Source organism: Procambarus clarkii, chromosome 29 (genome assembly GCF_040958095.1).
Source record: "Procambarus clarkii isolate CNS0578487 chromosome 29, FALCON_Pclarkii_2.0, whole genome shotgun sequence".
Lineage (NCBI taxonomy): Eukaryota > Metazoa > Arthropoda > Malacostraca > Decapoda > Cambaridae > Procambarus > Procambarus clarkii.
In genome coordinates, this window is record NC_091178.1 from 29,635,520 (window position 1) to 29,649,965 (window position 14,446).

The 14,446-nt window shown below is 38.9% G+C and overlaps 1 protein-coding gene across 1 annotated transcript in view; it reads right to left on the bottom strand.

Annotated features, from left to right (window-relative positions):
• Positions 1-12,907, bottom strand: part of LOC138369681 (MAGE-like protein 2) — a 74,092-nt gene extending 61,185 nt beyond the window's left edge. Inside the window, exon 1 of the mRNA XM_069333114.1 lies at positions 12,566-12,907. Within this exon, the coding sequence (XP_069189215.1) occupies positions 12,566-12,907 (342 nt within the window). The remainder of the gene's footprint in view (positions 1-12,565) is intronic.
• Positions 12,908-14,446: the final 1,539 nt, after the last annotated feature.

Consider the following 14,446-nt stretch of genomic DNA (forward strand, 5'->3'; position numbering starts at 1 on the left):
AGGTTAGGTTAGGTTGGGTAGCCGAAAAAGTTAGGTTAGGTTAGGTTAGGTAGGTTAGGTAGTCGAAAAACAATTATTTCATGAAAACTTGGCTTATTAGGCAAATCGGGCCTTGCATAGTAGGCTGAGAAGTGCGTTCTGGCTACTAGGTACGACATATATATATACATATATATGCGAACAAGCCTGAAATCACTTCTGGGGTGTGAGTTTTCAGTTTTACATACATATATATATATATATATATATATATATATATATATATATATATATATATATATATATATATATATATATATATATATAAGCCTATACTTGCATAAACCACAAGTGAAGATAAATAATCTTTGGACAACACCCACCAGTGGGACTCGAACCCAGAAAGCACAACTACCTTCCAGTAGCTGGCATAACTAGTATGCTTTAACCCACTACGCCATCAGACCTTACAAGAGAAGTAGATAGTTCGAGATATATATATCTCAAATATCTCCACCTCCCGAAGGCACCAGATGAGTGAGGGGTCAGTCTGCATTTTTCGTCAAGCCACTATCAATGTGAGAGAACTCGTGTCCAGCTTATGAGCCTATACTTGCATAAACCACAAGTGAAGATAAATAATCTTTGGACAACACCCACCAGTGGAACTCGAACCCAGAAAGCACAACTACCTTCCAGTAGCTGGCATAACTAGTATGCTTTAACCCACTACGCCATCAGACCTTACAAAAGAAGTAGATAGTTCGAGATATATATATCTCAAACATCTCCACCTCCCGAAGGCACCAGATGAGTGAGGGGTCAGTCTGCCTTTTTCGTCAAGCCACTGTCAATGTGAGAGAACTCGTGTCCAGCTTATAAGCCTATACTTGCATAAACCACAAGTGAAGATAAATAATCTTTGGACAACACCCACCAGTGGGACTCGAACCCAGAAAGCACAACTACCTTCCAGTAGCTGGCATAACTAGTATGCTTTAACCCACTACGCCATCAGACCTTACAAAAGAAGTAGATAGTTCGACTCTACTTCTTTTGTGCTGGGTTCATTTATCATTTCATAAGAAAAAAATTAAAGAAAATATATTATTTCAGGAAAACTTGGCTTATTAGGCAAATCGGGCCTTGCATTGTAGGCATAGAAGTGCGTTCTGGCTACTAGGTACGATATATATATATATATATATATATATATATATATGTCGTACCTAGTAGCCAGAACGCACTTCTCAGCCTACTATGCAAGGCCCAATTTGCCTAATAAGCCAAGTTTTCATGAATTAATTGTTTTTCGACAACCTAACCTACCTAACCTAACCTAACCTAACTTTTTCGGCTACCTAACCTAACCTAACCAATAAAGATAGCTTAGGTTAGGTTAGGTAGGGTTGGTTAGGTTCGGTCATATATCTACGTTAATATATATATATATTATATATATATATATATATATATATATATATATATATTATATATATATATATAGTTCGAGATATATATATCTCAAACATCTCCACCTCCCGAAGGAGGTGGAGATCTTTTTCGGCTACCTAACCTAACCTAACCAATAAAGATAGCTTAGGTTAGGTTAGGTAGGGTTGGTTAGGTTCGGTCATATATCTACGTTAATATATATATATATTATATATATATATATATATATATATATATATATATATTATATATATATATATAGTTCGAGATATATATATCTCAAACATCTCCACCTCCCGAAGGCACCAGATGAGTGAAGGGTCAGTCTGCATTTTTCGTCAAGCCACTGTCAATGTGAGAGAACTCGTGTCCAGCTTATAAGCCTATACTTGCATAAACCACAAGTGAAGATAAATAATCTTTGGACAACACCCACCAGTGGGACTCGAACCCAGAAAGCACAACTACCTTCCAGTAGCTGGCATAACTAGTATGCTTTAACCCACTACGCCATCAGACCTTACAAAAGAAGTAGATAGTTCGAGATATATATATCTCAAACATCTCCACCTCCCGAAGGCACCAGATGAGTGAGGGGTCAGTCTGCATTTTTCGTCAAGCCACTGTCAATGTGAGAGAACTCGTGTCCAGCTTATAAGCCTATACTTGCATAAACCACAAGTGAAGATAAATAATCTTTGGACAACACCCACCAGTGGGACTCGAACCCAGAAAGCACAACTACCTTCCAGTAGCTGGCATAACTAGTATGCTTTAACCCACTACGCCATCAGACCTTACAAGAGAAGTAGATAGTTCGAGATATATATATCTCAAACATCTCCACCTCCCGAAGGCACCAGATGAGTGAGGGGTCAGTCTGCATTTTTCGTCAAGCCACTATCAATGTGAGAGAACTCGTGTCCAGCTTATGAGCCTATACTTGCATAAACCACAAGTGAAGATAAATAATCTTTGGACAACACCCACCAGTGGAACTCGAACCCAGAAAGCACAACTACCTTCCAGTAGCTGGCATAACTAGTATGCTTTAACCCACTACGCCATCAGACCTTACAAAAGAAGTAGATAGTTCGAGATATATATATTTCAAACATCTCCACCTCCCGAAGGCACCAGATGAGTGAGGGGTCAGTCTGCCTTTTTCGTCAAGCCACTGTCAATGTGAGAGAACTCGTGTCCAGCTTATAAGCCTATACTTGCATAAACCACAAGTGAAGATAAATAATCTTTGGACAACACCCACCAGTGGGACTCGAACCCAGAAAGCACAACTACCTTCCAGTAGCTGGCATAACTAGTATGCTTTAACCCACTACGCCATCAGACCTTACAAAAGAAGTAGATAGTTCGACTCTACTTCTTTTGTGCTGGGTTCATTTATCATTTCATAAGAAAAAAATTAAAGAAAATATATTATTTCAGGAAAACTTGGCTTATTAGGCAAATCGGGCCTTGCATTGTAGGCATAGAAGTGCGTTCTGGCTACTAGGTACGATATATATATATATATATATATATATATATATATGTCGTACCTAGTAGCCAGAACGCACTTCTCAGCCTACTATGCAAGGCCCAATTTGCCTAATAAGCCAAGTTTTCATGAATTAATTGTTTTTCGACAACCTAACCTACCTAACCTAACCTAACCTAACTTTTTCGGCTACCTAACCTAACCTAACCAATAAAGATAGCTTAGGTTAGGTTAGGTAGGGTTGGTTAGGTTCGGTCATATATCTACGTTAATATATATATATATTATATATATATATATATATATATATATATATATATATATATATATATTATATATATATATATAGTTCGAGATATATATATCTCAAACATCTCCACCTCCCGAAGGAGGTGGAGATCTTTTTCGGCTACCTAACCTAACCTAACCAATAAAGATAGCTTAGGTTAGGTTAGGTAGGGTTGGTTAGGTTCGGTCATATATCTACGTTAATATATATATATATTATATATATATATATATATATATATATATATATATATATTATATATATATATATAGTTCGAGATATATATATCTCAAACATCTCCACCTCCCGAAGGCACCAGATGAGTGAAGGGTCAGTCTGCATTTTTCGTCAAGCCACTGTCAATGTGAGAGAACTCGTGTCCAGCTTATAAGCCTATACTTGCATAAACCACAAGTGAAGATAAATAATCTTTGGACAACACCCACCAGTGGGACTCGAACCCAGAAAGCACAACTACCTTCCAGTAGCTGGCATAACTAGTATGCTTTAACCCACTACGCCATCAGACCTTACAAAAGAAGTAGATAGTTCGAGATATATATATCTCAAACATCTCCACCTCCCGAAGGCACCAGATGAGTGAGGGGTCAGTCTGCATTTTTCGTCAAGCCACTGTCAATGTGAGAGAACTCGTGTCCAGCTTATAAGCCTATACTTGCATAAACCACAAGTGAAGATAAATAATCTTTGGACAACACCCACCAGTGGGACTCGAACCCAGAAAGCACAACTACCTTCCAGTAGCTGGCATAACTAGTATGCTTTAACCCACTACGCCATCAGACCTTACAAAAGAAGTAGATAGTTCGAGATATATATATCTCAAACATCTCCACCTCCCGAAGGCACCAGATGAGTGAGGGGTCAGTCTGCATTTTTCGTCAAGCCACTGTCAATGTGAGAGAACTCGTGTCCAGCTTATAAGCCTATACTTGCATAAACCACAAGTGAAGATAAATAATCTTTGGACAACACCCACCAGTGGGACTCGAACCCAGAAAGCACAACTACCTTCCAGTAGCTGGCATAACTAGTATGCTTTAACCCACTACGCCATCAGACCTTACAAGAGAAGTAGATAGTTCGAGATATATATATCTCAAACATCTCCACCTCCCGAAGGCACCAGATGAGTGAGGGGTCAGTCTGCATTTTTCGTCAAGCCACTATCAATGTGAGAGAACTCGTGTCCAGCTTATGAGCCTATACTTGCATAAACCACAAGTGAAGATAAATAATCTTTGGACAACACCCACCAGTGGAACTCGAACCCAGAAAGCACAACTACCTTCCAGTAGCTGGCATAACTAGTATGCTTTAACCCACTACGCCATCAGACCTTACAAAAGAAGTAGATAGTTCGAGATATATATATCTCAAACATCTCCACCTCCCGAAGGCACCAGATGAGTGAAGGGTCAGTCTGCATTTTTCGTCAAGCCACTGTCAATGTGAGAGAACTCGTGTCCAGCTTATAAGCCTATACTTGCATAAACCACAAGTGAAGATAAATAATCTTTGGACAACACCCACCAGTGGGACTCGAACCCAGAAAGCACAACTACCTTCCAGTAGCTGGCATAACTAGTATGCTTTAACCCACTACGCCATCAGACCTTACAAAAGAAGTAGATAGTTCGAGATATATATATCTCAAACATCTCCACCTCCCGAAGGCACCAGATGAGTGAGGGGTCAGTCTGCATTTTTCGTCAAGCCACTGTCAATGTGAGAGAACTCGTGTCCAGCTTATAAGCCTATACTTGCATAAACCACAAGTGAAGATAAATAATCTTTGGACAACACCCACCAGTGGGACTCGAACCCAGAAAGCACAACTACCTTCCAGTAGCTGGCATAACTAGTATGCTTTAACCCACTACGCCATCAGACCTTACAAAAGAAGTAGATAGTTCGAGATATATATATCTCAAACATCTCCACCTCCCGAAGGCACCAGATGAGTGAGGGGTCAGTCTGCATTTTTCGACAAGCCACTGTCAATGTGAGAGAACTCGTGTCCAGCTTATAAGCCTATACTTGCATAAACCACAAGTGAAGATAAATAATCTTTGGACAACACCCACCAGTGGGACTCGAACCCAGAAAGCACAACTACCTTCCAGTAGCTGGCATAACTAGTATGCTTTAACCCACTACGCCATCAGACCTTACAAGAGAAGTAGATAGTTCGAGATATATATATCTCAAACATCTCCACCTCCCGAAGGCACCAGATGAGTGAGGGGTCAGTCTGCATTTTTCGTCAAGCCACTATCAATGTGAGAGAACTCGTGTCCAGCTTATGAGCCTATACTTGCATAAACCACAAGTGAAGATAAATAATCTTTGGACAACACCCACCAGTGGAACTCGAACCCAGAAAGCACAACTACCTTCCAGTAGCTGGCATAACTAGTATGCTTTAACCCACTACGCCATCAGACCTTACAAAAGAAGTAGATAGTTCGAGATATATATATCTCAAACATCTCCACCTCCCGAAGGCACCAGATGAGTGAAGGGTCAGTCTGCATTTTTCGTCAAGCCACTGTCAATGTGAGAGAACTCGTGTCCAGCTTATAAGCCTATACTTGCATAAACCACAAGTGAAGATAAATAATCTTTGGACAACACCCACCAGTGGGACTCGAACCCAGAAAGCACAACTACCTTCCAGTAGCTGGCATAACTAGTATGCTTTAACCCACTACGCCATCAGACCTTACAAAAGAAGTAGATAGTTCGAGATATATATATCTCAAACATCTCCACCTCCCGAAGGCACCAGATGAGTGAGGGGTCAGTCTGCATTTTTCGTCAAGCCACTGTCAATGTGAGAGAACTCACATTGACTCATATATATAAATGTCGTACTAGGTACGACATATATATATATATATATATATATATATATACATATATATATATATATACATATATATATATATATATATATATATATATATATATATATATATATATATATATATATATATATATATATATATATATATATATATATATATGTATATATATATATATATATGTCGTACCTAGTAGCCAGAACGCACTTCTATGCCTACTATGCAAGGCCAGATTTGCCTAATAAGCCAAGTTTTCATAAATTAATAGTTTTTCGACTACCTAACCTAACCTAACCTAACTTTTTCTGCTACCTAACCAAACCTAACCTATAAAGATAGGATAGGTTAGGTTAGGTAGGGTTGGTTAGGTTCGGTCATATATCTACGTTAATTTTAATTCCAATAAAAAAAAATTGACCTCATACATAATGAAATGGGTAGCTTTATCATTTCATAAGAAAAAAATTAAAGAAAATATATTATTTCAGGAAAACTTGGCTTATTAGGCAAATCGGGCCTTGCATTGTAGGCATAGAAGTGCGTTCTGGCTACTAGGTACGACATATATATATATATATATATATATATATATATATATATATATGTCGTACCTAGTAGCCAGAACGCACTTCTCAGCCTACTATGCAAGGCCCAATTTGCCTAATAAGCCAAGTTTTCATGAATTAATTGTTTTTCGACAACCTAACCTACCTAACCTAACCTAACCTAACTTTTTCGGCTACGTAACCTAACCTAACCAATAAAGATAGCTTAGGTTAGGTTAGGTAGGGTTGGTTAGGTTCGGTCATATATCTACGTTAATTTTAATTCCAATTAAAAAAAAATTACCTCATACATAATGAAATGGGTAGCTTTATCATTTCATAAGAAAAAAATTAGAGAAAATATATTAATGCAGGAAAACTTGGCTTATTAGGCAAATCGGGCCTTGAATAGTAGGCTGAGAAGTGCGTTCTGGCTACTAGGTACGACATATATATATATATATATATATATATATATATATATATATATATATATATATATATATATATATACATATATATATATATATACATATATATATATATATATATATATATATATATATATATATATATATATATATATATATATATATATATATTAATATATTTTGGTAGCAGTCTTTCTTGTAGACATTTATTATTAAATATTACCGAAAAAGTAAGATTAATAATTCTAACACGAATTTTCTCTATCTTTCCTATGTTTCTTTTCACTGTTGATGGTAATTCAAAGATCAATTCTCCAAAATTCATTTTTATTTCTAGTCTGACGCAACACTGGAGTGCGTTTCGTAAACTTATTACATTTTCAAAGACTTTAGTTTACAAACACACAACTGAAACTGAATAGAGCTTTACACATCTTCGACGTTTATATCTACATTTGAGTGAGGTGGATGAGGTGAAAAACGAACTTTCAACAATGGGTATTAAATTCCAACACAAGACAGAACACGAAACAATGGGTATTGAATGGGTATAAAATTCAAACACAAGACAGAACACGAAACAATGGGTATTGAATGGAAGTAATTGTAGAAAGCCTATTGGTCCATATTTCTTGATGCTTCTATATTGGAGCGGAGTCTTGAAGTAGGTAGAATATAGTTGTGCATTAATTGGCTGTTGATTGCTGGTGTTGACTTCTTGATATGTAGTGCCTCACAGACGTCAAGCCGCCTGCTATCGCTGTATCTATCGATGATTTCTGTGTTGTTTGCTAAGATTTCTCTGCTGATGGTTTGTTTGTGGGAAGAGATTATATGTTCCTTAATGGAGCCCTGTTGCTTAAGCATCTTTAAACGCCTGGAAAGAGATGTTGTTGTCTTGCCTATATACTGGTTTTTTTGAGGCTTACAATCCCCAAGAGGGCATTTGAAGGCATAGACGACGTAGGTCTCTTTTAAAGCGTTCTGCTTTGTGTCTGGAGAGTTTCTCATGAGTAGGCTGGCCGTTTTTCTGGTTTTATAGTAAATCGTCAGTTGTATCTTCTGATTTTTGTCTGTAGGGATAACGTTTCTACTGACAATATCTTTCAGAACCCTTTCCTCCGTTTTATGGGCTGTGGAAAAGAAGTTCCTGTAAAATAGTCTAATAGGGGGTATAGGTGTTGTGTTAGTTGTCTCTTCAGAGGTTGCATGGCGTTTCACTTTCCTTCTTATGATGTCTTCCACGAAACCATTGGAGAAGCCGTTGTTGACTAGGACCTGCCTTACCCTACAGAGTTCTTCGTCGACTTGCTTCCATTCTGAGCTGTGGCTGAGGGCACGGTCGACATAAGCGTTAACAACACTCCTCTTGTACCTGTCCGGGCAGTCACTGTTGGCATTCAGGCACATTCCTATGTTTCCTTAGTGTAGACTGCAGTGTGGTAAACTCCGCTCCTTTCAATGACTGTTACATCTAGAAAGGGCAGCTTCCCATCCTTCTCCATCTCGTAAGTGAAACGCAACACGGAACTCTGCTCAAATGCCTCCTTCAGCTCCTGCAGATGTCTGACATCAGGTACCTGTGTAAAAATGTCGTCAACATACCTGCAGTATATGGCCGGTTTCAAGTTCATGTCGACTAAGACTTTTTGCTCGATGGTACCCATGTAGAAGTTTGCAAACAGGACACCTAGGGGAGAACCCATGGCGACCCCATCTACTTGCTTATACATGTGCCCATCCGGGCTTAAGAAGGGTGCCTCTTTAGTACAAGCTTGGAGTAGTTTCCTTTATATATATTTATATATATATATATATATATATATATATATATATATATATATATATATATATATATATATATATATATATATATATATATATATATATATATATATATATTTATTATTAAATATGACCGAAAAAGTAAGATTAATAATTCTAACACGAATTTTCTCAATCTTTCGTACATTACGCTTCACTGTTGGAGGTAAATCAAAAATCACTTCTCCAAAATTCATTTTTATTTCTAGTCTGACGCGACACGGGCGCGTTTCGTAAAACTTATTACATTTTCAAAGACTTCACAAATACACTACTGATTAGAACGTATCTCTGATTTTATATCTACATTTGAGTGAGGTGGGAAGGGTGATGTGGCATTAACACAAGACAGAACAGGAGGGGATATTAATAGGGTATTAAAAGTATCAACACAAGACAGAACAGAAACAATGGGTATTGAATAGAAGTGTTTGTAGAAAGCCTATTGGTCCATATTTCTTGATGCTTCTATATTGGAGCGGAGTCTTGAGGTGTGACTCCTGTGTGAGGAGTCATGAATTAATTGTTGGTGTGTGTGAGGAGTCTTGAGTCTTCACCTCAAGACTCCGCTCCAATATAGAAGCATCAAGAAATATGGACCAATAGGCTTTCTACAAACACTTCTATTCAATACCCATTGTTTCTGTTCTGTCTTGTGTTGATACTTTTAATACCCTATTAATATCCCCTCCTGTTCTGTCTTGTGTTAATGCCACATCACCCTTCCCACCTCACTCAAATGTAGATATAAAATCAGAGATACGTTCTAATCAGTTGTGTATTTGTGAAGTCTTTGAAAATGTAATAAGTTTTACGAAACGCGCCCGTGTCGCGTCAGACTAGAAATAAAAATGAATTTTGAAGAAGTGATTTTTGATTTACCTCCAACAGTGAAGCGTAATGTACGAAAGATTGAGAAAATTCGTGTTAGAATTATTAATCTTACTTTTTCGGTCATATTTAATAATATATGTCTACAGGAAAGACTGCTACCAAAATATACTAATATATATATTTATATATATATATATATATATATATATATATATATATATATATATATATATATATATATATATATATATATATATATATATATATATATATATATATATATATATATATATATGTCGTACCTAGTAGCCAGAACGCACTTCTCAGCCTACTATGCAAGGCCCGATTTGCCTAATAAGCCTAGTTTTCATGAATTAATGTTTTTTCGACTACCTAACCTACCTAACCTAACCTAACCTAACGTTTTCGGCTACCTAACCTAACCTAACCTATAAAGATAGGTTAGGTTAGGTTAGGTAGGGTTGGTTAGGTTCGGTCATATATCTACGTTAATTTTAACTCCAATAAAAAAAAAATTCCCTCATACATAATAAAATGGGTAGCTTTATCATTTCATAAGAAAAAAATTAGAGAAAACATATTAATTCAGGAAAACTTGGCTTATTAGGCAAATCGGGCCTTGCATAGTAGTCCAAAAAGTGCGTTCTGGCTACTAGGTACGACATATATATATATATATATATATATATATATATATATATATATATATATATATTTATATATATATATATATATATATATATATATATATATATATATATATATATATATATATATATATATATATATATATATATGTCGTACCTAGTAGCCAGAACGCACTTCTCAGCCTACTATGCAAGGCCCGATTTGCCTAATAAGCCACGTTTTCATGAATTAATTGTTTTTCGACTACCTAACCTACCTAACCTAACCTAACCTAACTTTTTTGGCTACCTAACCTAACCTAACCTAAAAAGATAGGTTAGGTTAGGTTAGGTAGGGTTGGTTAGGTTTGGTCATATATCTACGTTAATTTTAACTCCAATAACAAAAAATTGACCTCATACATAATGAAATGGGTAGCTTTATCATTTCATAAGAAAAAAAATTGAGAAAATATATTAATTAAGGAAAACTTGGCTTATTAGGCAAATCGGGCCTTGCATAGTAGGCTGAGAAGTGCGTTCTGGCTACTAGGTACGACATATATATATATATATGTCGTACCTAGTAGCCAGAACGCACTTCTCAGCCTACCATGCAAGGCCCGATTTGCCTAATAAGCCAAGTTTTCCTGAATTAATATATTTTCTCTAATTTTTTTCTTATGAAATGATAAAGCTACCCATTTCATTATGTATAAGGTCAATTTTTTTTATTGGAGTTAAAATTAACGTAGATATATGACCGAACCTAACCAACCCTACCTAACCTAACCTAACCTATCTTTATATGTTAGGTTAGGTTAGGTAGCAGAAAAAGTTAGGTTAGGTTAGGTTAGGTAGGTTAGGTAGTCGAAAAACAATTAATTCATGAAAACTTGGCTTATTAGGCAAATCGGGCCTTGCATAGTAGGCTGAGAAGTGCGTTCTGGCTACTAGGTACGACATATATATATATATATATATATATATATATATATATATATATATATATATATATATATATATATAAATAAACCTAAAAGGGGTAACACCTCTGGTGCAAGTGTTTGGACCCATAGCCTCGGAGAAGAAAATAATGAGTACTCAGAGAAGACCTTGTGGATCCTCACTGAACACTGATATTTTCTTCCCCTACCACCCCTATTCTATTAGTGTGTGTGTGTATATATATATATCTAACTTTATTTAAAATTTCATTACACAAAAAGAGTTACAACATTGGTTACATGCAAGGTACAAGACTACTTGTCACAAAGTGTACAGCTCCTCCAGCTCCTCAGATGGCAGGCAGGAACCATGGATGCAGTGAGCATTTCCTCTCTGGATCGCCACACTAAGGCGCTGAAGGAGAAAACTGGCGGCTCTAGTGTCTCTAGTTGTTTCAATTAGCTTGGACCCCAGTTTCTTAGAAAAAAAGCACTTTTACCCCAGGCGCCAAGTATCTCTAAGGCAATGGGGACAAAATTGTAGTGGTGATCAAGGTCTCCATATTTACGTTACTTGCTGCTTCCCGGTGATTGGCAGCACCTCCTGCCTGTGCAGCACTGAAGTTAACATAGGTGTTGGCTAAGGTTGAAATGCAAGTGTAGTCCCACACCAACTGTCTACCATTCTTCCAGGGGTTCACCGTGATCCGGTCTTGGCGATCGACAGGCTCATCTGAGTTGCGGGGCATTAGGTAACGGGGCTCTCTCTCTCTCTGCTGGACAACCGGCCGTGGTAACGCTTCTCTTGATAATGTCGTTAACCCTGCCATGTCTTACATGCCATCCTCCTGTCCTTTGGCAGAGAAGGCCATGCCATTCGTACCTAACGGCCAATGCCTCGCCGCAAATACACCTGCATTCGGTGTGGATTGGGGCAACGAGGCGGAGAGCCACAGCAATTTGGAGGGCCTGCGGTGTGAGACGAGTGCCAGTTGTTGACATTGGGGTTTCTAATAGGAAGTCCCCTGCAAGGGAAGCTTCTACAGCTCTAAGGCAGGCAGTATCATGTTGTGTTATCACAGCTTCTAGTAATGTCGCAGCTTCTTGGTTGGCAATGGGGCGATCCCAGCTGGATTTCTTATTGGCTTCAGAAAGCAGTGGTTGGGGTGCTGGTCCTTTTGAGAGAGACCCATTTGGTGGTGCAGTCTGTAATGCTGGGATCATGTACCCCTGCCCGTTGAGCAAGGTGCTCAGGAAGGATTTCCTTCACCAAGTTGTCAAACGCAACTGAAGAGGACCGAAACGCTGGTACCGAAATTTGTGTTCCTGTGCGCACGCCGTGGCCCCCGAGTCTGACAGGAAGGGAGGCCTGTTTCCACAGTGAGTCGCTGAGAAAAAGGTTGAGGGCTTTTTCTACCATTGATTTCAGCAAGCTCTTGTACTCCTCAAATTTAATATTATTGAAAGATGGCGAACATCTAAGAAAGTAGGTCAGCATGGAGAGGGACAAGCTTCTGGTGATGAGGTAAAGTGCATCATGAGCATCGATGTCTTCAATTATCTCGTTCATCCACTTCAGGTCAGTGATCTTCTTACCAAGGACCTCGTCGATGGCATTCCCTCCAAGAGGAGCACCTAGAAGTGTGCTGTCCTCAGGGTTGGTTACGTGAATATCAGGCAAAACAACCTTTATTTGCTCTATTATGTTCTGGTTGGTGGAGGTTATTTCGCAGTTGGAAGAGTTCATGGTGAGGCCTAGATTTGCTGCTTGCTCCTTAATTACTCTTATGTCGTCCAAGAGTGGGTCTGGGGAGCCAACTAGAGTACCATTGTCCAAAAACCAAATATTGAGCTCACTGGACAGGTTATCGGTGACTTCCTTGATGACTAGGCAGAAAAGAAAAGGAGTAAGGGGGTCACCCTGTTGGACACCTTCATGTGACTAAATTTCATGTTCCCCGAAAAGCAAACTGAGATTCTTGCTGTACCATGAGTTTACAAATGGGTAGAGGGAAGGAAAAAGGCGATGAACCGCACTGAGTACTGCATCCCTTCTAACCAGATTGAAAGCATTTTTGAAGTCCAGCTTTATCAGGGCTTTTTCATCCATAATGTTGGCAATGTAGGCTCTAGCTGCATGAGCCGCTGCCTCACACCCTTGGGGAATGCCAAACCCAAGATGTTTTGGCTTCAGCATGTCTGCTGCTGCCTGACTAATTGTTCTGGCAGCAGCCTTAGCGACAAGGCGGCTGAGTGTTTTGGCTTCAGCATGATGATGCTGAAGCCAAAACCAATAGCAGAAATAGAGGAATCAGACCAATAGCCCACAGCTATTGGTCTGATTCCTCCATCTTTTTTCCTCAGAGCACAGAGGGTAGCACCAAATAAGAGAGGCCATAAGGTCTCTGGTATGTTGCCAGCTAGACATGTGTTGGAGAATCTAGTTAGTTCCACCAGGAGGCCCTGTGCAATGTCTCCCAGTGCAGGGTTGAGCATTTGTTTGATGTGGTTGGGTCTTAGACCTGCGAACCCGCCTGCTGATCCTGTTGGGAAGGATAAAGCTGCTTTATGCACCATGGATTCGAGCACACACAGGGGTTCTGCTCTGGTGACACTGACTAGAGGAACACTGTCATCACGTGGAGCTCTGGGTGGGTGTTTTTCTCTTAGGGCTTGTTCTGTATCGGCGTCTCTGGTGGCAACTGCGTCCTCGCTGGTAATGGTTCTGATCGCCGCTATTGTGTTGCCTTCTTCTATTTTCCTGCTGACTGTTGCTCAGATTTTGGATGCCTCGGTTCTGCTGTTGATACCTTTCCTGCGGTGGGAGTTTTTGGCACGGGTGGGGAGGGGTGCCTGGTTGTCCTCTCTAGGAAAACTATTTATAGCCATAATGACTGAAGAAGCTAGTGATTTGTCTCTCCTTGCAGGGACAGCTAGGCATATGTTTCCAAACAGGAGAAGGTTGTGCCATGCTTGGATGGTTCCGGGGGAGTCATTGACCATTTTCAAGAGGCTTGATAGTTTCGCTGCCGCTTGGAAGCGAGCAGCTTTGGGGATGTGCTGCAAGGTTCCAACCGATGTCGCTTTGATGGCTTGTAGTAGGTTTTCA